Source organism: Lissotriton vulgaris, unplaced genomic scaffold (assembly GCF_964263255.1).
Source record: "Lissotriton vulgaris unplaced genomic scaffold, aLisVul1.2 SCAFFOLD_467, whole genome shotgun sequence".
In the NCBI taxonomy this organism is placed as follows: Eukaryota; Metazoa; Chordata; class Amphibia; order Caudata; family Salamandridae; genus Lissotriton; species Lissotriton vulgaris.
Window position 1 is genome coordinate 1,256,145 of NW_028253837.1, and position 24,322 is coordinate 1,280,466.

The 24,322-nt window shown below is 46.0% G+C and overlaps 1 protein-coding gene across 1 annotated transcript in view; it reads right to left on the reverse strand.

Annotated features, from left to right (window-relative positions):
- The window catches only part of LOC147660731 (interleukin-1 receptor-like 2), a 64,955-nt gene that overhangs the window by 35,798 nt on the left and 4,835 nt on the right, over positions 1-24,322 (reverse strand). Inside the window, exon 3 of the mRNA XM_086951499.1 lies at positions 9,382-9,525. Within this exon, the coding sequence (XP_086807625.1) occupies positions 9,382-9,525 (144 nt within the window). The remainder of the gene's footprint in view (positions 1-9,381; positions 9,526-24,322) is intronic.

A 24,322-nucleotide genomic window follows, 5' to 3' on the forward strand; every position in this document is an offset into this window, starting at 1 on the left:
CTGGTGGCCTTGAAAACATGGCCTGAGGGGTTTCGGGATCACTCTGTGGTGTTCTGGTCTGATAACATGACCGTGGTTGAGTGTATCAATAATCAGGCTGCACGATGCAAATGGATTCTGAGATTGCTCAAGGAAATTGTCTTGCTCTGTATGCAATTGAATGTGCTCTTTAGGGCGAGACACGTGCCAGGGGTGCAGAATCAGGCTGCTGATGCGCTTTCTCGTTTCCGTATGCAGGCCTTCTGGGGTTTTCTGCCCACAGCGGACCCGGTGGCGGCACCATTTCCCGAAGCTCTCTGGTCTCTCGGTGCCCCGAACTACAAAACCTCGTGGGAGAGAGTTTAGCACCCCGGACAAGGAAGGCATATGAAGGGGCGTTCCGTTCCTATTTGTCCTTTTTGGGTTCTGCTAGGGGGGAGCTGTGGGGCCAGGAAGAGTCTGTCGTAAACTTTTTGCTGTCTTTACATCAGGCAGGCAAGTCAGTAGCCACGGCCCAGAGGCATCGGCCCGCCATTTCCTTCATGGCGCCGGCTCATGGTATCCAGGACCCTACAGCATCTTTCATAGTACAGAAAGCGCTGCGTGGGTGGCAACGCCTTGAGGGTCGCAGAGTAGATGACAGGCACCCGATAGGTTTGGAAAGGTTGGCCCTGTTAGTGTCCGTACTCCCTGCGATATGTTCATCCCAGTCTGAAACAGTGTTATTCCGGGCCGCTTTTGCATTAGCATTTCATCGGGCTATGCGTGTAAGCGAACTGGTGGCAAGAAACAAGCAGGATACGGGGGGGGGGGACTGTCCCGAGAGCATGTTCTAGTTAAGAGGGACACGATGATTGTCTCGTTTGCCAAGTCCAAGACCGATCAGGGTGCGATCGGGGACAGTGTAGTAGTCCAGCGGATTCCCGGATCTCCCATGTGCCCCGTGGTGTGTGTTGAGGAATATTTGGCGCAGAGGGCGGCATCATGGGGGGGAACCTTGCTGAGACACACTGATGCCACCCCACTGACGAGGTTTCAGTTCCAGCGGGTGCTTGCAATGGCAATCTCGGCCGCGGGCTTGAACCCGGGCGAGTTTGGGACCTACTCCTTCCGGATAGGGGCTGCTACAGAGGCTACAGCCAGGGGTCTGAGTGTGGAAAAAGTGAAACAATTGGGGCGTTGGTCCTCGAATTGTTACAAAAGGTATGTGCGGTTGCACATGTTGTGAAGCTTTAATCATGTACTCACGCTTCTTGTTTTTGTTTGGTTTACAGTTTCGCAAGCTTACGAGGCGGGGCGGACTGTGCAGTCGACCCGACACCTGGGAACCAGCGGTCAAAGAACACCGGCTGAGGAAAAAGTGGTGTGGGTCGTGGGCCACTCATATGTGAGGCGTGCCGCGGACGTATTCAAAGCAGGTGACATGATTCACATGGCTGGGGAATACGGGTACAGGGTGACCTTCTACGGAAGGGGCGGGCTCTGTATTGACCAGTTTCAACCTTTCTTCGAGGGTTTGTTAGGGCGGACAAGGTCACCGCCGTCTATAGTCATAGTGCATCTTGGGGGCAATGACTTGGTGACCACTGGTAGACGACTACTTCTCGAGGCGATACTATCCACAGTAAGTTGGTTGGCGAGAAGAGTTCCAGGGGTCACGATTGCATGGTCCCATATGATTCCACGAAAGATGTGGCGGGGGGCGAATTCTGTGTCTGCTATAAATCATTCAGTGAAGAAGGTAAATAACAAATTGGGTAGACTGTTCCGTTCAAGTTCATTGCATTCGATTCCTCATGGTTGTATTAGGGGAGACAGTATGTATCTAGAGGATGGGGTACATTTGTCCCGGGTGGGGAATTCTTTACTCATAGGAGACCTCGTAGCATGGCTAAGGAGTTTACAGCATGACCTTTAGGTAGGAGTTTTTGTGGGGGGTCTGGATAGCCGGTCAACTATCCGGCCTGTGGCGGTAAGGTCATGATCGGTGAGCAGTAATTGGAAGATCCCTATGGGGGGGGCGTCACCCATTACGGATGGGAGCGCCCGGGGGGAGGTGGCCATTGGCCCCTCAATGGGGAGGTGGTCCCTTCTAAGGAGGGGACGCCGAAAGGAAAGGGAAGGCGGTCAAGGCCCCTCCCTGGATAGGAGGGGCTACGGGCCCCTCCTGGGAATTTCCCGGGGCCACGACATCTGCGACGGCAGATGTGGTAAGTTGTGTGGGGTGGGGAGGGGGGTCTACGCTACCTTCTAGACACCTCACACGAGTCCTCGGACGACCAATAAGATGGCGTCGAGTTAATTGGGGCCCCCGTCAAGAAAAGGGAAATTGGTATGTGCACATGAGGTGCAGCCCTCTGTGCGGCCGCCCCTCACAAGTGAGGCCGGAGTTCTGGTTTAGGGATCTGACACCGGTTACGACCTTGCCGTTGGCCCTTAACGTTAGGATGTACAATTTCAATTTAAAAATGCATTTGTAGGATGTTAGTATCGGCTAGGAGAACCTTTGTATTAGAAATATGTTAAGGTCAGCCAAAACATCGTAATGTGGAAATGAAATTGTACATGATATGAAACTGTTATTTTTAATGTTTTAATTTTGTTTCATATTTTAATAAATACGGCCGGGAGGGTAACTCCCTCCCGCCTTCCAAAAGTTCAGAAGTGTTTCCGTGTTCCCATTCTTGGGGATTGTGTTGAGAGGGGGTGGCGGGTATCTCAGCCATATGGAAAGGGGCGACCACTCGGTCCCCCCGAACGTATGGTGGAGTACCCCGATCCCCCCGGGAAGCCATCTTGGGCGGGAGGCGAGTCTCGGCTGGTATGCCCAAAGCGGCGTAGCCGGGGCGCGCTTTTTCCCGCCCAAGAGTGGGCTGTCCTAGACACTGAAGCCGCCAGCCACGCCCCCGGAGGCGGGCGGAGGCGGGTTTACGCCCGCCCGAAGAAGGATAAGAGGAGCGACGAGCCATGGAAGCATCCTCTTGTTCCTGTGCTCTGAAGCTGCACCTCCCCGCTGCACGTGAGCTCGAGACGGAACGAAGAGCCAATTTTGACCCACCCACCAGCCCCTGAGGACAGCAAGTTGTTTTTTGAAAGAAAGTTATATGATGTGATAATTCTTTTCTTTCAGGTTGTTCTAAGTAAAGTTATGATTCAGTATGCAATAAAGTGGATATTTCGTTTAATCTGTTTATCGAATAAAGTATTTGCACCTAAGTTGGTCAGTAATGTTTAGCAGTTCATACTTGGAATAATTTTGTCCTTTTCTTCAGTTTCTCTAGCTTAGTTTGTCGTATTTATTATTTGGTCGGGCGGTAAGGTCATGATCGGTGAGCAGTAATTGGAAGATCCCTATGGGGGGGGCGTCACCCATTACGGATGGGAGCGCCCGGGGGGAGGTGGCCATTGGCCCCTCAATGGGGAGGCGGTCCCTTCTAAGGAGGGGACGCCGAAAGGAAAGGGAAGGCGGTCAAGGCCCCTCCCTGGATAGGAGGGGCTACGGGCCCCTCCTGGGAATTTCCCGGGGCCACGACATCTGCGACGGCAGATGTGGTAAGTTGTGTGGGGTGGGGAGGGGGGTCTACGCTACCTTCTAGACACCTCACACGAGTCCTCGGACGACCAATAAGATGGCGTCGAGTTAATTGGGGCCCCCGTCAAGAAAAGGGAAATTGGTATGTGCACATGAGGTGCAGCCCTCTGTGCGGCCGCCCCTCACAAGTGAGGCCGGAGTTCTGGTTTAGGGATCTGACACCGGTTACGACCTTGCCGTTGGCCCTTAACGTTAGGATGTACAATTTCAATTTAAAAATGCATTTGTAGGATGTTAGTATCGGCTAGGAGAACCTTTGTATTAGAAATATGTTAAGGTCAGCCAAAACATCGTAATGTGGAAATGAAATTGTACATGATATGAAACTGTTATTTTTAATGTTTTAATTTTGTTTCATATTTTAATAAATACGGCCGGGAGGGTAACTCCCTCCCGCCTTCCAAAAGTTCAGAAGTGTTTCCGTGTTCCCATTCTTGGGGATTGTGTTGAGAGGGGGTGGCGGGTATCTCAGCCATATGGAAAGGGGCGACCACTCGGTCCCCCCGAACGTATGGTGGAGTACCCCGATCCCCCCGGGAAGCCATCTTGGGCGGGAGGCGAGTCTCGGCTGGTATGCCCAAAGCGGCGTAGCCGGGGCGCGCTTTTTCCCGCCCAAGAGTGGGCTGTCCTAGACACTGAAGCCGCCAGCCACGCCCCCGGAGGCGGGCGGAGGCGGGTTTACGCCCGCCCGAAGAAGGATAAGAGGAGCGACGAGCCATGGAAGCATCCTCTTGTTCCTGTGCTCTGAAGCTGCACCTCCCCGCTGCACGTGAGCTCGAGACGGAACGAAGAGCCAATTTTGACCCACCCACCAGCCCCTGAGGACAGCAAGTTGTTTTTTGAAAGAAAGTTATATGATGTGATAATTCTTTTCTTTCAGGTCGTTCTAAGTAAAGTTATGATTCAGTATGCAATAAAGTGGATATTTCGTTTAATCTGTTTATCGAATAAAGTATTTGCACCTAAGTTGGTCAGTAATGTTTAGCAGTTCATACTTGGAATAATTTTGTCCTTTTCTTCAGTTTCTCTAGCTTAGTTTGTCGTATTTATTATTTGGTCGGGCGGTAAGGTCATGATCGGTGAGCAGTAATTGGAAGATCCCTATGGGGGGGGCGTCACCCATTACGGATGGGAGCGCCCGGGGGGAGGTGGCCATTGGCCCCTCAATGGGGAGGCGGTCCCTTCTAAGGAGGGGACGCCGAAAGGAAAGGGAAGGCGGTCAAGGCCCCTCCCTGGATAGGAGGGGCTACGGGCCCCTCCTGGGAATTTCCCGGGGCCACGACATCTGCGACGGCAGATGTGGTAAGTTGTGTGGGGTGGGGAGGGGGGTCTACGCTACCTTCTAGACACCTCACACGAGTCCTCGGACGACCAATAAGATGGCGTCGAGTTAATTGGGGCCCCCGTCAAGAAAAGGGAAATTGGTATGTGCACATGAGGTGCAGCCCTCTGTGCGGCCGCCCCTCACAAGTGAGGCCGGAGTTCTGGTTTAGGGATCTGACACCGGTTACGACCTTGCCGTTGGCCCTTAACGTTAGGATGTACAATTTCAATTTAAAAATGCATTTGTAGGATGTTAGTATCGGCTAGGAGAACCTTTGTATTAGAAATATGTTAAGGTCAGCCAAAACATCGTAATGTGGAAATGAAATTGTACATGATATGAAACTGTTATTTTTAATGTTTTAATTTTGTTTCATATTTTAATAAATACGGCCGGGAGGGTAACTCCCTCCCGCCTTCCAAAAGTTCAGAAGTGTTTCCGTGTTCCCATTCTTGGGGATTGTGTTGAGAGGGGGTGGCGGGTATCTCAGCCATATGGAAAGGGGCGACCACTCGGTCCCCCCGAACGTATGGTGGAGTACCCCGATCCCCCCGGGAAGCCATCTTGGGCGGGAGGCGAGTCTCGGCTGGTATGCCCAAAGCGGCGTAGCCGGGGCGCGCTTTTTCCCGCCCAAGAGTGGGCTGTCCTAGACACTGAAGCCGCCAGCCACGCCCCCGGAGGCGGGCGGAGGCGGGTTTACGCCCGCCCGAAGAAGGATAAGAGGAGCGACGAGCCATGGAAGCATCCTCTTGTTCCTGTGCTCTGAAGCTGCACCTCCCCGCTGCACGTGAGCTCGAGACGGAACGAAGAGCCAATTTTGACCCACCCACCAGCCCCTGAGGACAGCAAGTTGTTTTTTGAAAGAAAGTTATATGATGTGATAATTCTTTTCTTTCAGGTCGTTCTAAGTAAAGTTATGATTCAGTATGCAATAAAGTGGATATTTCGTTTAATCTGTTTATCGAATAAAGTATTTGCACCTAAGTTGGTCAGTAATGTTTAGCAGTTCATACTTGGAATAATTTTGTCCTTTTCTTCAGTTTCTCTAGCTTAGTTTGTCGTATTTATTATTTGGTCGGGCGGTAAGGTCATGATCGGTGAGCAGTAATTGGAAGATCCCTATGGGGGGGGCGTCACCCATTACGGATGGGAGCGCCCGGGGGGAGGTGGCCATTGGCCCCTCAATGGGGAGGCGGTCCCTTCTAAGGAGGGGACGCCGAAAGGAAAGGGAAGGCGGTCAAGGCCCCTCCCTGGATAGGAGGGGCTACGGGCCCCTCCTGGGAATTTCCCGGGGCCACGACATCTGCGACGGCAGATGTGGTAAGTTGTGTGGGGTGGGGAGGGGGGTCTACGCTACCTTCTAGACACCTCACACGAGTCCTCGGACGACCAATAAGATGGCGTCGAGTTAATTGGGGCCCCCGTCAAGAAAAGGGAAATTGGTATGTGCACATGAGGTGCAGCCCTCTGTGCGGCCGCCCCTCACAAGTGAGGCCGGAGTTCTGGTTTAGGGATCTGACACCGGTTACGACCTTGCCGTTGGCCCTTAACGTTAGGATGTACAATTTCAATTTAAAAATGCATTTGTAGGATGTTAGTATCGGCTAGGAGAACCTTTGTATTAGAAATATGTTAAGGTCAGCCAAAACATCGTAATGTGGAAATGAAATTGTACATGATATGAAACTGTTATTTTTAATGTTTTAATTTTGTTTCATATTTTAATAAATACGGCCGGGAGGGTAACTCCCTCCCGCCTTCCAAAAGTTCAGAAGTGTTTCCGTGTTCCCATTCTTGGGGATTGTGTTGAGAGGGGGTGGCGGGTATCTCAGCCATATGGAAAGGGGCGACCACTCGGTCCCCCCGAACGTATGGTGGAGTACCCCGATCCCCCCGGGAAGCCATCTTGGGCGGGAGGCGAGTCTCGGCTGGTATGCCCAAAGCGGCGTAGCCGGGGCGCGCTTTTTCCCGCCCAAGAGTGGGCTGTCCTAGACACTGAAGCCGCCAGCCACGCCCCCGGAGGCGGGCGGAGGCGGGTTTACGCCCGCCCGAAGAAGGATAAGAGGAGCGACGAGCCATGGAAGCATCCTCTTGTTCCTGTGCTCTGAAGCTGCACCTCCCCGCTGCACGTGAGCTCGAGACGGAACGAAGAGCCAATTTTGACCCACCCACCAGCCCCTGAGGACAGCAAGTTGTTTTTTGAAAGAAAGTTATATGATGTGATAATTCTTTTCTTTCAGGTCGTTCTAAGTAAAGTTATGATTCAGTATGCAATAAAGTGGATATTTCGTTTAATCTGTTTATCGAATAAAGTATTTGCACCTAAGTTGGTCAGTAATGTTTAGCAGTTCATACTTGGAATAATTTTGTCCTTTTCTTCAGTTTCTCTAGCTTAGTTTGTCGTATTTATTATTTGGTCGGGCGGTAAGGTCATGATCGGTGAGCAGTAATTGGAAGATCCCTATGGGGGGGGCGTCACCCATTACGGATGGGAGCGCCCGGGGGGAGGTGGCCATTGGCCCCTCAATGGGGAGGCGGTCCCTTCTAAGGAGGGGACGCCGAAAGGAAAGGGAAGGCGGTCAAGGCCCCTCCCTGGATAGGAGGGGCTACGGGCCCCTCCTGGGAATTTCCCGGGGCCACGACATCTGCGACGGCAGATGTGGTAAGTTGTGTGGGGTGGGGAGGGGGGTCTACGCTACCTTCTAGACACCTCACACGAGTCCTCGGACGACCAATAAGATGGCGTCGAGTTAATTGGGGCCCCCGTCAAGAAAAGGGAAATTGGTATGTGCACATGAGGTGCAGCCCTCTGTGCGGCCGCCCCTCACAAGTGAGGCCGGAGTTCTGGTTTAGGGATCTGACACCGGTTACGACCTTGCCGTTGGCCCTTAACGTTAGGATGTACAATTTCAATTTAAAAATGCATTTGTAGGATGTTAGTATCGGCTAGGAGAACCTTTGTATTAGAAATATGTTAAGGTCAGCCAAAACATCGTAATGTGGAAATGAAATTGTACATGATATGAAACTGTTATTTTTAATGTTTTAATTTTGTTTCATATTTTAATAAATACGGCCGGGAGGGTAACTCCCTCCCACCTTCCAAAAGTTCAGAAGTGTTTCCGTGTTCCCATTCTTGGGGATTGTGTTGAGAGGGGGTGGCGGGTATCTCAGCCATATGATCATTTATGACCACCTCAGAGGAGGTGGTACCTGTTTTGCAAATGGATTAGGGAACCCCCTTGGGGATCTTCTTGGTAGTGGGGAGGGGAGATGAGGGGGTGGGGGGCAGAGGGTATCCAACACTGGACCACTGTCTGCTTCATCTAATATTTTCCAAAATGGAAAAATTAGGTTTTCAAAGCATCACTGGCTTTAGGGACACAGGCTGCTTAAAAATGTGTTTTTAAAAGGTTTCCGTTTGCGAATGCAAACACAGGGATGTTGCTCTGCGTCCCTTGCAGGCCCCCATTCCTGTGATTATAACCAATCAACAGGGGGGTTACAAACCTGTGTAATAAATATTCATTAGGCAGGTTGTTCTGCAACGCCATGTGCCTGATGATTTCACAAAGCAATATATAGTACATGGGTCATTCGCAAATTCAAATACAGGCCGCGAAAAGTAGATGCCCGATTCGCGACCACTTTCTGCGACGATTATGTTCTTCATCCTGCCCCTTATTTGGTGGAAAGATATTTAGCCAGGTATGTTTTTCAAAGCTAACCAATTATTTTACACTCTGTAGTAGAGAATATTCCACCTCAATAGTCAATAACCAAGTCTGCACAATTTTGCTTCCATTTACTTGTTGGCATAAATAACAAATTTGCTTTTGGTAAGGTTTAGCCTCAGAAACAGGGTTGCCGTGAGGCCACCAACATGACCATCAGGAAAAAGGGAATATGATCATCATATTGAGGTGCAGACCAGCAGCAATCGCACCTCTCTGGGGCCATATGTCTGGATTTAAAATCATGGGTGACGAAATCGACCTGATTATTAAAGTTATCATAAAATACATTCCACTCTGAAACATAGTACATTATATAAAGCACATTCTTAACATTATGCAAATGGGAGTATCTATAGGAGTTTTCTGTATCTACCAGACTTTCCTCAAACTTCAGGCCCTCCATTTGTTATCGAACCCCTCAGTCGCAGTTTAATTCCCAGGCACTTCGTTTAATCTGTGTTGGGTCCAATTTCAGGGGTTCTGTACTAGCATTTCAATGCTCTCCACACCGAGGTTTAAAAAAATACAGTATGCATGATTCCTTAACACAGGTAACTATGTACATGGAGGCTGTAGCACACTCGAAGAAAGTCACATTTCATCCTTCAGGGTGCTAAATTAGATGCTTAAAAAAAAAGAAAAAGTTCAAGGCACTGGAAAGAAGAATAAAAAACTAACTTTCAGAACAACAGTAGAAGGCTGTAAATAAACTAAACTCAATTAGAACGTTTATGATCCTTCAAACATACCTTTTTTATTTATGATCGGATAAAGGGAATGTCGGTAACAAAGTACAATGTCGATCTTGAACAACTTGTATGTTGCTACAGCAATAAGAATGACAAAGGCAAGTGCAACAAAGCTTGCGATCAAAGGCGCCTGTAAGTCTGGAGCTGTGGGTAAAGGACAAGGCAACATAGTCATTAGAACAACTATTCTGTTAAAAAAAAGAAACATTTTTTAAACAATACATCTCAAATCATGATTTCTAACTTGCTAGACAGAGTGTTTGTAATGAGAAGGTAAATATATGAAGATTACCTTAAAAAAGCAATAACGCAGATACTGCAAGTGTTTAGCAAGAAAAGTACTTAACGTTCAACTGTTATTTCTTTTGCGTGTTGTCATTTTTTGAGTGCATGTATCTACTAACCACAGATACATATACAGAGAGTCGAGACCTATGGTTCCAACATGAGAGAAGCACCAAACTGCACTTAAAAGAACAAAGGGCCAGATGTAGGTAATTCTATTTTACCGATTCATAAATACCGAATTTTACCGATTCGGTATTTATGAATCGGTAAAATAGAAGGGGGAGATTTAGGTAAAATCGGTAATTGAATTACCGATTCTGTAAAAATCGGTAAATACCGATTCGGTAATGCCCATTGATTCCTATGGGCATTGAAGCCCATAGGAATCAATGGGCATTACCGAATCGGTATTTACCGATTCGGTAAATACCATTTCGAGCAAGGGTGCAGGGGGTGTCACTTTGACACCCTCTAGCACCCCAAATACAGGCATGTGTGCCATGTGGCACACAGACATGCCCTAAGGGCATGTCTGTCTGTCACATGGCATAGGTGTGCATGCACACATGTGCATGCACACCTGGATTCGGTATTTTACCACCCAATTAGATTGGGTGGTAAAATACCGAATCTGTAAGGACTTTGGGACTCAGAAGAGTCCCACCTACATCAGGAAGTTACCGAATCGGTAAAAATACCGATTCGGTATTTTACCGATTCGGTAAATTTACCGATTCGGTAAATTTACCGAATCGGTAAAATAGGGCCCCTACATGCCAATTCCTAAATACCGGTCGGTAACGGCCGAAATCGGCCGTTACTGACCGGTATTTGGGCTCCTACATCTGGCCCCAAATGTAGATACATGGCAAAGTGCGAAATTATTGACACAGTGAACCAAAGCGATTTGTTTGCGGATTCCTCTTTCCTGACTTTGCCGTGAGAGCAGTTGCGTACTTTGCTCTTACTGCCAGAGGCAGTTTAGCGCCCTGACATTTTGGGACAGAGGGTATTTGAGCCCCAGAGAAAGGCCAGTTGCCCGGGGGGGTCAGTTCTATGTTGGTAAGGCGCAAGGCCCGAACGTGATGACCAATGGATAATATGTCCATGCCTAATGTGATTGCGTAATGTGATTTAAGCTTGTGATGCCTAGGACATAATGTGTTTATGTTTAGGATGTTTATGCATAATGTGTTTCTGCTGGTGAGGCCAAGTGCATAATGTGTTTATGCAATTGAGGTTTGGGCCTAATGTGGATATGCCTAATGTCATGCTAGGATATTTTAGAAGGGTGTCTAGTGTGACGGTGATAATGCTGAGGTCATTATTGTGCCAGTAGTTACTGGTTGTGTTTAATATCTACGTACCTGTTCTGATGGTTCTGGCAGTGGCCCGATTGGCCCTGTCCTGTATATAATCCCCTGTGAATATTGCCTAGTGCCAGTGGACACAGTGTATATTGTGTGATTATGATTCTAATGTGTTTATGATAATACAAAGGCTATTTTTTTATATAACCTTGTGTGGAGTTTTTTTTGTGGTGTGCCTAGTGTGTTGCTGCAGTGTGAGTGTGTTGCACAAACGCTTTACACATTGACTCTGGGATAAAGCCTGACTGCTCGGCCAAGCTATCAAGGGGGTGAGCAGGGGTTATCTTCTGCTTGTAACTCCCTTGCCCTAACTAAAGTGGTAGTTTCTGCCTGGCTTAGGCGCATGCCCTAGCCAACCAGAAATCCCATTTCTAACAGCCACATTTTATGCAGATTCATCAAACAATGTCAATGTTATTGTCAAAACAAGCAGTAGCAAAACCAATACGCCTGACATTAGTGTGCTGGTGCAAAGGTTGTTTTCTTGTTTTAATATTTGTTTATTGCAAGCATATGTCACAAAAAAGAAAAAAGAAACTGACCTATATGCTTACAATTAACAAATTAAAAAATACGGATGTGGCTGTTTTACTAGTGTTAAAAAAAACTTTCATTTTTGCCATGCATTTTACCATCATTTTATGCTGCTGACAAATAAGAAATGATCACACAATTAAGCACTTAAATTGCAGGCATGTGGAATGAAAGACTGTTGCATACATTCTTTATAACAGCAACCTTAACAAGCATTTGGAAAGCCAACAAGTCAGGCCTTTACATAGTCTTTTATATGGCAATATTGAATGCATGTACAATTAAAAAAAAATAATGAGAGTGAATGTGTGGTTTTAGGATTAACTTGTAATGGTGTTTGCTCAAGTATTGGGTTTGGTGTGCAATGGTAACTGCATTACTTTAGAAAATATAGTGTAGTCAATATATACTCCATACATTTTTAAGGAGCCTCTGGTCAGCATTCTTCCACTATTGGCATGAGACATTATTAAACACGTTATGGATCATTCCACAGTGGCATTATATTCCCACATCTTTCTTTCTATCAGCTTAGATTTGACCTTTTGTGGAATGTATTAGGAACTTCTTTATCAGCTGACAAGGAGAAATGAGCCTCCAAATAACCCAACAAGATGTTAAAGGCGGGTCCTGTTTTTACACAGGTTACCATGAGGTTGTTACTGGCAACCAAACTGGAACCAGGAATGCTGCAGTTATACCATACAGCCTCCAGAGATCCTCAGAGGAGGACAGAATTGCTTGTAAGCTGAAGTTGAGTTATATTTGAACAAACCAATGGTGAAAAAAGTGTTGATTGAGAGCCTCTAGATATGTATGTACTTTAGTATGATATTTCAAAGCATCCTTTAGGCCAGACCTAAAAAGGAGGCCAGAAATAAATCAGCAGCGAGATTGGCACCTGAAGAGCAAGCAGAATAAATAGCTGTTTTAAAAAGATAATTTAGAAAGAGCTCTGTAGAGAAAGTAAAACATTTTTAAGGAGACGTGAACAACTAGCACAAGGGGGTAGGTACTCACAGTAAAGGCAGCCAATGGATAGCATGGGATGATCCATTGCCACATGCTTTAAGATGTGATGGGTAGAATCAAAATGTGACAGACAATTAATGCCATGGTGGGCAAAATGAAAGTCAGGCTTTATCCCAGAGGCAATGTGTAAAGCGTTTGTGCAACACACTCACACTGCATCAACTCAACAGACCAATGAAAGAAACCCACTGACCAAAAGATCCTCTATGTATGGATATTATGCAAGAATTTGTTTAAAAAACAACAGACTGGTGAGTCTGCTTAAGCGGTCTTTAAGGTTAGACTTAAACAGACTTTCAAAGCTTAGTGAAACTTAACCAAAAGAGTCGCAATGGCAGATTCTCCAACAATGGATTAATAGTTTAAGGGTGCAAGGCTTTGCTTCCGATAGTACACTATGATGCAGAAACACTGTTAGGAAAGATACATATGGCCTAGTGTTGTGGTGTAATAATATGTGTTAATAATGTAAGGTGCAGACAATGTAGTTTTCAGTGACGCTATTATTTAAACATGCCGCAAATATGTTAAATTGAATAGATAATGCACTATCTAATGATTTACCATTATTGAGGGAAACTATGATGATGCTAGCACAAAGCTTGATGCGATGGTACACTATGATGTGGTAACACTGAGGGTATAAAGAAACTGTCAACTTGTCAGCAGCATTTTACTTTCATCTGGTGCCTTGCATTGAGAAGTGGAAACTCCAGGTTGGAGTATGGAGTAGTATTACCTATGGAGACCACCTTGATTTGCTCATCTTTGAATAAGCTCAATGACAAGCGGATGTGCGAGTGGGATTTATAGTGGGTGATGATATAGCAGCGCGAGGGCTGTGTTTTATTTATGTGTCTTACTAAGAAGTGGTGTGGCCCCTAACCAGAAGGGTCAAACACTTAACTCTCTAGTAGTGAGTCAATGGATATGGTAGCGTTACGGTGTATTACACAGTACTTCAGTGAGGGGGCAGCATTGCTCTAATGTAATATGATTTGAGGGACAACACCTGGTGTTCATGTGTACCAGAACTCTATTATTGCCAGAATGCAGGTATATTGATTGAAGCCATAATATTAGACTGCCATTCTGCAGGGGTAGAGGGATAGTGGCTTGCGGGGATGATTTAATATTATGAAGTAAAAATGCATTGGGTGAGGATGTTACATTTTGATTATAAACTAGTGTGGAATAATTCTGTAAGAGGACAGGCATCCTGTTCTGTGAAGGTATCATACTGTGGAGTAGTACCTAAGTCCAGTGATGTTATGGGGTGTGATTGTACACTAATAGTTTGTCATTTTGTAATAATGAAAACATATTGCTTGGTGAGGGTAGAATGCTATTGTTAATCTGTGAGGATGTAGGTTAATTGCTTCTTGTGATGGTACAACATTAAACAGTAATACTTTGAGGATGGAAGAATACTCCTTTATCTAATGGTGCACTATGTTGCAGCATCACTGTGCTGTGGCAAGACACTGCTCTGAGCAATGGTATGAATTTAGGCAGCAATACTGTGATGGTGAAAGGACAGTGCTCCTTTGATGCCAAGCTACTCTGCAGGAACACTGTGAGGGTGGAGGTGCATTCCTGATGTCATAGTGCAATTCTATACAAACATACAATGAGGTTGGAGTAGTACTGATTGAAATGATGGTACACTATAATTCAGCAATACTACAAAGATGGGACGACGTTGCTTTGCAATCTGTACACTATTATTTATGGATACGTTCTGGATGCAGAAGTATCGCTTCTTTGATTATTATACCATTATTGATTGACAATAAGTCTAGCGGAATATTGGTTACTATGGTATTGCACTCTTTTGAAGTACGACAGATGGGGCATAACATATAGGGGGTCATTAGGATGCCGGGCGGACTTAGTCCACCCACCATCCTATCGGTCTTTGGGACAGCCCGCTATGAGGGGGTGGTCCGGTGGGGGGCATCAGGATGCGCCCGCCACAATGCTAAAAAATGAACAAATGCATTTGCATTAACAAAGCGGCAGGCACCGCATGGTGCCTCCCACTTTGTTAGTGCAAATGCAGGGGGGTACCACAGGTACCCCCCTGTGCACCCCCCACCTCTCCTTCACTCCAGGGACCCGCAGGGGGCCCCCGAAGTGAAGACCGCATGCCTTTCCGTGGCAGCGACATCTATCCTGGGCCATCCCAATAGGGCTGGCGGTGTCAAATAGACACTGCCACCATGTTAGACCTTTTCCGCCCCGGTCGCAAGGCGACCGGGGCAGAAAAGCAGCGGACGGTCTTTCCGTCCGCCGCTTTCACCCCCGCCATACTAATATGGCGGGGGCATTTAGCTGAGGATGGCGGGCGGATTGCCCCCGCCAGGCCGGCGGTGGCTACCGCCAGCCTGGCGGGGAAAATCCACCCGCCATCCTAATGGGCCCCATAGTGTTCATTATGTTAGAACACTGCTATGCAGAAAGCTGCAAATGTTAATTCTGACTGACTGGTGAGATAATACAACACTAGGTAGAATTGTACAAGGCTACTGCATATTGTAATAGTACACAATAATTTTGCGAAAAAGACGAATAAGACTGAAGTCCTTCAATAGTCCATGAATGGTGTGGCAGAGTTCAGAACTTTAAACTTACTTGGTCATCCTTCATATATACCACACACAGAAATGCTCAATTCACTGACAAGACCAAACCATCCTCACATTTTCTAGAAGCCCTTAGGACTACACTTAGTCCTTCTGAAAGCAACACTATGCACAGCTGTTAGACTGACCACTCACTAAAGAAAGTTCAATTAAACTTCCCCAATCCTATCACATTCAAATTACTCCCACTAAGGCAAGACAGATACATAGACTGTAATTCAATACCCATCAGATGTTCAGGGCCCAGAAAGATACTTTGGGGCCCCAGGTACTCTCTGGGACCCCATGGTATATTTTCTCAAAAAGTGGCCATTTCAGGGGGGGGAAGCACCATCTTTGAAACACAACCAAACTATTTCTTGAAATCTCAACCTTCAAGAAGGTTAAGCGAGTATATCTATGCTACTCTGGGAGTGCACCTAGCATCTGACACTCCATAACACCAAATAGTGTGATAACTGTTTCATATAACACCTCCAAATGAGAAGGTGCCCTTCCAGTGCTATCTTTTACTAGGAAAGGTTCAGGTTTTTGGCAAAATGCATAGATCCTATAAATTCCTCTCTACTACACTTACAAGTAGGTTTCCAAATAAGGTGGATTCATTTTCTAGGTGCATGCATTGCTTGTTTAACACCTTTTGAGTGATAAATTCTTCTTCTTTTACCTAAACAGATGTATAAAAATATATACATAGAGAGAGAAAGAATACTTAATGGCAAAACTTTCCAATAGGGGCCTATATTACTATCAAAAGGTTCTGGAGAGATTTATAAACCACAAGAAATGTACGTTTTCCCTGGTGACAATATGATCATGTTTAAAATGTGTGTTTTATGCAACAATGTGCAATTGAGGTGTCATCAGTGATGTCATAAATAATCCCATTTAATTTTTGTGTTTTTACATTTTGGTTCTTGCGGTCTCAGCTCACAAGTGCCTGGGGGTTAAGGTGCCATTACCTTTCCCCCTTATACCTTATTTTCTAAACATTTTCAGGACAAGGAGACAGAGTCCCTGAGTTTGGTAATGGTAGTAGTATTTTTATCAGGGTTGGGGCCAGTCCGAGGGACCAAACGTTTAGATATATCTACATTTCTAATCCCTTCAAAGCCACACAGATCACCTCTTTTAGTGGGAATTTCTAAAAAATTGCTGAACGGATTGACATCACATAAAACAAGCATTGACATAGCCAATAGATCTCGCCTTTGGGGCCTTATAAGTGTTTAGCCATGGAACACTTAATGTTGTTGACCAAGGATATTGTGCTGGATAACTAAACACTTATAAGGTCCCAGAGGCGAGACCTATTGGCTATGCCAATGATTGTTTAACCTGCGTCTAATAAGAGCTCCTAATCTATAATTGTTTAACATGGGCCTAATGAGAGTTCCAAATCCCTAATTACTTCAAGCTTTTTCCGTTTCTTGGAGCGGGAAAGCATGGACCTCAGCTGAGTGGCCAAGAGGAGGTTGTCATGGCCCTAACCATGCCATGCAGGGGCTGGGAGCCACTTGAGTGTATGATATTAATAAGGTGCCCCAATGTTGGCCAAGCTAATTCACAGCACCTTGTGATGCAGGCAGCCATGGCCATGTGCCAGGCATCGGCCCTTTATGTTGGGATCAGTGCTACAGGAGTTATCTTAAGCTATGACTACCACTCTTGCTATAATCCCACAGCCTGCCCACTTACTCCCCACTTTAAATGTGAAATTTGCATTTTAAATGTTTAGTCTCTTCTACTTACTTGATGGAATAAAGATACCACAGACTTTGCAACTGTGGCTTAAACTGTGAAAAACCATTAGCACACAGAACAGGAGGAGAGAATTATACATTGTGTAGCCAAGAGGCTGCTGTGTTGCATTATGAAATGACACATTTAAACAAACTAGCCCTGACTTCCACACACTACACAATCGCTGCAGGCCGGACGGCGATGTTTCCACTGTATACATCTGCCCTGGCAGACCTCCCATTTGCATAGATTTAAAATGTAGACTATTTCCTCAATGAACTAGGGACAAAGGGCCATTCAAAAAGCCCACAAACACAGTTTAACCACAAGAAGGCGAGTCCGGGCATTAACAGTGCACACACTTTTTTCAGCACAATATTCTCTAAAGAAAAATAACGAAGTGCAATTTATTTCAGTAAAATGTCTGCAATGGAGAACATCAGGAGTTAAAGACAGTAAAGAAATTTTAAAATGTTGTCTTAACGATTTTCAAAATTGCCTTACTCAAACAACGAAAGCAGTTTTAAATGGGCAGAATGAAATATGTCCACTTTCAGATGGTTTATGTGAAAGGGAAGCGACGCAGAGGGGGTTTCTGTAGTTGCCTGGGCGAATCCGAACTGTAATTGTCCGCCTTTGATGGGGAGATGCATGCGCCTCTGCTGCCCCCAAGAGGAGATGAGGAAGCACTGCCCAGAGTACATTTAAAAAAAATAAGTCTTTAGGGTGCCCTAAAAAAATAACATAGTAAACTGTGGGGACCCTCTTGGCAACACTTCGGAGGGAGGTGCCTCAACATGACTGAATATCTGGGAACATGTTCACTCCCTTTTCGTAACAAAACAGACCAGGCCTTGATAACTGGCCCTATGTAAAAAGTTGGATTTTGTTACAGCGGTTTCGGAGTATCTTGTTATGTATATCACTGTCTGCAACTTTGCAGGTCGTATTTTTTTTTTTTGGTTAGCAAAACAAAGATTTACCAACCAAGAGAGTGCATTGTTTTATGCTTTGGTTGTATATCTCACGTGCCTTGTTTCGTAAAAGCACCTATATCTTTTAGGGGAGAGGTGTGGCGCAGCTGCCAGAGCGCCTGACTGCGGAGCTCGATTCCTGGCGCCGGCTGCAGCTGATGTCAGCTGCATTATGAGACTCTGGGCTTTGATACCAGCTGCAGTGACTGTAATTAGCGCTGCTTGGCGTTACTCTGCTTTCTGTACCTGGGCACGACTAGCTGTGGGGCAAGCCGGCTAGATACACACAAAGAACAACAAGTGGGAGGGGTGGAGGAGTGCCAGAGCACACACAGCCTTCCCTTGCGGGAGCAGGCCAGGGACACTATGTGTTTGTAAGTTAATTACAAACATATGGTGTCAAGCTCGCTGCTGCAAAGGAATCTCCAGACGTGCACGTGTTGCCATTGAAGGCAATGCAATGCGTGCACACTTTTAGGGCAAAAGCTGCATTGATGGCTAAAGGTCTATTTCCAAGCAGTGCATGCGCGCTGCTAGGCGAGACCTAAAACGCACGCTTTCTGTTTTAATTTCTAACTTCTTCCAAATTTGATGCAATTCTGTTTTTGGTATCGGAAAGCAAAGTTTCCAATGGGATTTAACATTAGAAACACATATTTTGGTAACACGACAGCCCCCCCAACCACGTTTCTTGACCCCCGCTTGATGGGTCCGTGTAAAACTTTCTAGGAAGGAGGGGTGGTGGAAGAATCTTTAACGTTTTGTGCAGATTTGTTAAGCAGCACCAAATTTTGTAGCAAAATAAAAAACCTCTCTTTAAATGGAAAGTCTTACCTAACTATAGACAGTGGTGACTTCTAAGGTGTATTTTGTAATATATATATCTCACACTTGTGGGGATGGACTTCTGGATTTGTTTTAAAGAAGTTCAACTGGCACACCAGATGCCCAAGCAATGGCACAGCTAGGTTGCAATGGGCCCTATTGCAAGCAAATTACCTGGACTCCCTCACGAGGGAGACAATTCAGTCTGGCAGATGCATCTGACACTCCTCAACCTCCTTTGACAGAATCTGTATCTGCCATATCAAAATTCACTACCATTCTGTCACACACACTCACTGCATTTCTGCAAGTCAAAGCCATAACCCTAAAAAGCATTACCAAAACCATTAGATTTTGCCTTTGTAAAGTGCATGCACACTAAGACATAACATGCAGGGACCTCACACTTACACTGCTGCCCTTCTATAAGCATATCCCCTCACACTGCACTCAAACAGGCATATGCTTCACTCTGACCTCACAGAGGCAAAACCTTCAACCTGTAGACCAATTACCCTGCACTCCCAAAATACCATATACATCCTGCATTGACACAAGCACATCCCTCAAAATGCACTCACAAAACATGGTAATTATCCTGCACTCATTCAAGCACACTTCTCACACACAGGCACACTGCTCAATAGGAAGGAGCAGTGTTTGGACAAATGTTGGCATAGCAGACACAGGTTGAGTATCTGATGCATTGGTCCATTAGTGTTATTCGATGCTCCAAAAGTAAGTTACACTAAAGCCTGAATGCCCACTGAGGTTATCTAATCTCCCACAATTTACACTTGGATCAGCATTGCAGACTATGTGTGTCTGATCTTTGTGGACTTTTGCAGTGAATTGTCCTGGCATAAAAACAACTCCCACTTGCATTCTTAAAAGGAGGTTTTTTGTAGTGCACAAATATGCTATAATAAATAAAGTAAGAAATCAAGAAAAAGTAAATGAAAATATGCCAACTAATTGTGGAACGTATGTACATCAATTAAAAAAATGTAAAAATACTGCATATCACCCGCCTGTCGTCTTGGAACAGTAAAAGAAATGACATAGTATGAGGAATACCGTTTCACGTTGGTGGCATGGTTTTGCAGCTTCTAGCAGTGATACACGGCACTCTGCATAAGAAACTTGCAGTCCAGTACCAATGGCAGCACAACTGCTGGTACTCTCACTACTCAATTAGCATAGTCAGAATTTGCAGGTGAGCTGCAGGGGGGTCGAACTAAAGGAAATATCTCCTGAAGTTGGACTTCTCTGGATGCAGAGTAATACAGAGTAAGCAGGCAAAATATTGTTTCTCAAACTACCTGACATCCTGAAGACCAGAGATTGTCTACTAGGCAAAGCCAAACATTGCCACAAAAGTCCCTGTCTGATGAGGACTAATCCACTGACCAGTTGCGTATATGCTGGCCTGAAAGGCTGAGCGAATATGTGACAAACACGCTGTCTGATGGAATACTGAAGTGAGTTTACCCAAATTCAATTTTATCAAACAAGACCATATATAATTTTTTTTTAGAAAACCGAAGGCTGTTGAGACAGCTGAAACTGTTTTTTTGGTTAGGCCTAAAGCACACAGAAAGGGAGCACAAGGAGCAGCAACACAGGGGGTCCGTGGGTCACATGCATAAGACGTACAGCACTGGCTAAGAGCTTCACAATCTTCTTTGAAAGACATGGTCAAAATGTGTTACTGCAGGGCCCATGCAAGCTTTCTTCAAAGACATGACGCAAGAGTGGCACTTGGCAGCACTATTTAACATCTCAGTTAGACACACAAACAAGCAGTATTTTAGATTTTGTAGGAGTGTAGGGAACAACACTGGGGTGAATAAGTGAAAGATTGACTCACATGGGTAGCAAGATTTCCACACGCAAAACAGGTAAAGCACCAGGCAGGAGTCCACGCTTCCTTTACACCCACAGAACACATACTGAGTTGATTAGAAACAATGCAAGCTTCCCTCGCATGCCCAGAACATGGACACCATCTGCAACAGCAGTTCAAGCCAGAGTGTAAACACACATACACACAGTGTGCATTATTTGGCAGCAGTGTAAGTTACCCTCACATGCATCACAGACACAAGATAGACATCAGCTAGGATATCCTCACACAAAAAACAGGTATCACAAAGGCGGCAACATCTAAGCTTATTTCAGACATTGAATACCCAGCGTAAAGTACAGAGGTGGGTGAGCCACTGAAGGCTCAAGTCAGATGTGAAACTCTGATTCAGCTCTAGGTCCACATGATCCCTTGAGCCCAAAATGAGGTGAGCTTTCTTGTGGCGTTTGCCTGCTACCCTCACTCAAACCTCATGCACCATGAACAAAAGGCTAAGCATTGAGCTTTGATGTCAAAGAGGAGTGAGAAAGGGATACCAACTAGAACCCGAATTACACAGGGTGAAACCAGAAAACCAGTGACCAATCCTGGCTTGGCCATATGACCAAATTGTGTAGTTCTAGGCAATTATTTTAATTTATCTGGCTTGTTAATATTTTTAATAAACCTTGAAATATGTGAGAGTGTGTGCTATACAGAAATCTCTTGTGTTTGGCTTAATGGACTATAATGTTGCTCCCTGCACAATAGGAATATAGTCCAGATATAGGGTGCAGATAAAACCAGACTTGCCACTAAGGGTATTCTGGTCAAAGTGTCGGGGTGAGGCCATGATTGTTTCTAGGTTCATGTCAAAGAAATATACCTTTGTAAATTTTGAAGACTCTATCATATTTTCACATATGTGTTGAACGATTTCCATGCCAAATATTCCTATGGCACAGCTTGTGCCTGGGCTCTTAGAGCCAAGACGGGCTCTTACTGCAAAGACAGACTGTTAACTCTGCTCTCCCTGTTACTTTGCAGGCTTGCCCACCTCTACTCAGTACTGTGCACAACAGTTATTCAATTCCCTCTCTCTCAATATTGCTCCTGGGAGCAAAAGTTTGTTTTCTGAGATTCTGGCCAGTTTCCACTGGTCTCAAAAGGATCACTATTCCCGGATAGGCACCAGCTGGGCACATCAACCCTTCTGGCACCACTCTACAACAAAGGACTAGTGAGAAAGTTAGTGGGACCTACCAAACACACAGTAGCCATCTGGCACAAGGCGCAAAGACGGCTGGCATGGGAGGGAGTGATCACTAACCTCACGCCACTGTGGGACGCCAAAGCCCTCGGCAACCTGCGCAGTTCAAAAGGGTTTGATCAATGGGATACCATTGGGATCTCTACGGTGGGCGACCTATGGACTAGGGATGGAGTGCTCTCCTTTGCAACCCTGAGGGAGCAATATAACCTAGAAGTGACCGAAACATATAGGTACATACAGATTAGACACGCGCTCTTGTCGGTATTAGAGCCAGGGGTGACGCTTCCGGATTCAGCCCCGTTAGAGGACCGATTGCTTACGGACTACATGGAGTCCAGTGCAACCTCCCTCACTTACCGCAAACTGATGAACCACCTACCGGATCCCCTTGAAAGGCTGAAGGAATACTGGGAGGATGAGGTAGGAGACCTGGATGAGGCAGAATGGAACGCAGCCCTGGCGTCGCCCAGGGAGGCGGGCATCTCCACCCGCTTCAGGCTGGTCCAACTCAAAGTACTGCATAGGGTCTACTACACCCGCACTACACTACACAAAATACACAGAGCACAACACCCGTATTGCCTGAGGGAATGTGGAGAGGAGGGTACACTGTTCCACACTATATGGACTTGCCCAATCATACAGGACTACTGGAGGCGTGTCACACGCACGATCGGTCAAGCCCTCCAGAACCCGTTCACGCCTGACCCCAGAATTTGTCTCCTGAATGTGTGGGGCCCAACAGATTTAACAATGAATGCAAAGGGGTGGGTGGTCATTGGCGTAATGATGGCGAAGCGAGATATCGCGAAAAATTGGGGGGCACTAGAGGCACCGACACTAGCGCAGTGGTGCAGGAATATGGACGTGCTCATGGTGACAGAGAGGGCAGTATATCAGCAGAGACATAATCCACGTAAATGGAACAGAATTTGGACACCATGGAACACATACAGGGGGGACATTTGTGAACCTTTGCCTGAAGACGAGGATGGGGATAGCTCAGGGGACGAGGAGGATCTGGAGTAATGAAGGGGGAGGAGGAGGACCCAGATACACAGCATGACCCCGAGACCTGGGGGACAGGCATAGAAGAGTGAATGGTGTTATCAGAGACTGGCTTTAGGGCTGCTGAACGAATATACACACACCAATGCTGCAATAGCCTACAGTTCAGGATCACTTAATGCAACCCGTGAAGTAGCAAGTTTTATGTTGGGGGGGAAAAAATAAAAAGTTGCTCTTTTAATCGTAGGCAGCTGAATGTTGACGCTGCTCTACAGAATGATTGATTGTCAATGCATACCATGTGATAGCAACAACAAAAATAAAATGTTAAAAAAAAAAAAAGGATCACTATTCCTACTTCTGGTTTTAATAAGGTAAACTTGTGCATTAGAAACTCCAAGAAGTTGTGTACTGTTACCAGTGCATTTTTGATAGCATAAAATGAAACGAACACTGATCAAATAATTCACTTACCCAGTTCCACCACTCAGTCTTAAGTAAGCAATGGTCTGCCATTGACTGCCCTCCACCCATAAGGCTGACCACAGCGATTACTGTGACTGTCTTATCTTCAGAAGCTACCCAGGATCATAAGCATAACTTCTTCTTTGACCTCTGGTGGCATCAGGCAGCCAGGGATGAATGGCACAGAGTGCATTTACAAAAGTGAGCATAGGCACTGTACAGCCATTCGGTGAGGGACTCCGGCGGAGCTAACAACAAGCTCCCATGGCCCTACTAGGTAGCAGTGTTGGAAACATTTAGAGACAGGTGGTGTTGCCATCAACGTAACATCACTGAACTCATAGGGATTCTAAAAAATTCAAGCATCACACACAGAACAAGTGCCGCAAATGAGCCACGCCCATTCAGCAGGAGATTGGCAAGGGGTAATATATAGCAGGTGTTGAAGTTTGGAACACACAGTCACAATTATATTACTAAAACATGGTGTGGTAGCCGCTATCATTTACATACAAAACCAAAGGTGATGATGGACAGAGTGTTGAACATTGCAAGCACTCACCCCAGTCAACTGATCTGGATTTAATCCATCATAATTCTTTAGCTCACTCCGCCACCCCCTTTGGTTTTGCTTTGTTCACCCTAAGTTGGCAGGGTATGCCCAGTCGTGGGTACCTTGCTCACTTTGCCATGTGATTCAAGATAGCCTGGCTGATGATTGCTGATTATCCAGAAACAGGTCCCAGGATGCTTGTTTCCGGTCCAGAGAAGATATGGCTTGGCAGTTCGGGCTGGACTGTTCTCATGAGGCACAGGCTCAGACTGATTTGCATATGGCCATCTCTGAACTGGGGTGGCGGAGTGAGCTAAAGAATGATGATGGATTAAACCCAGATCAGTTGACTGGGGGTGAGTGCTTGCATTGTTCAACACTCCAT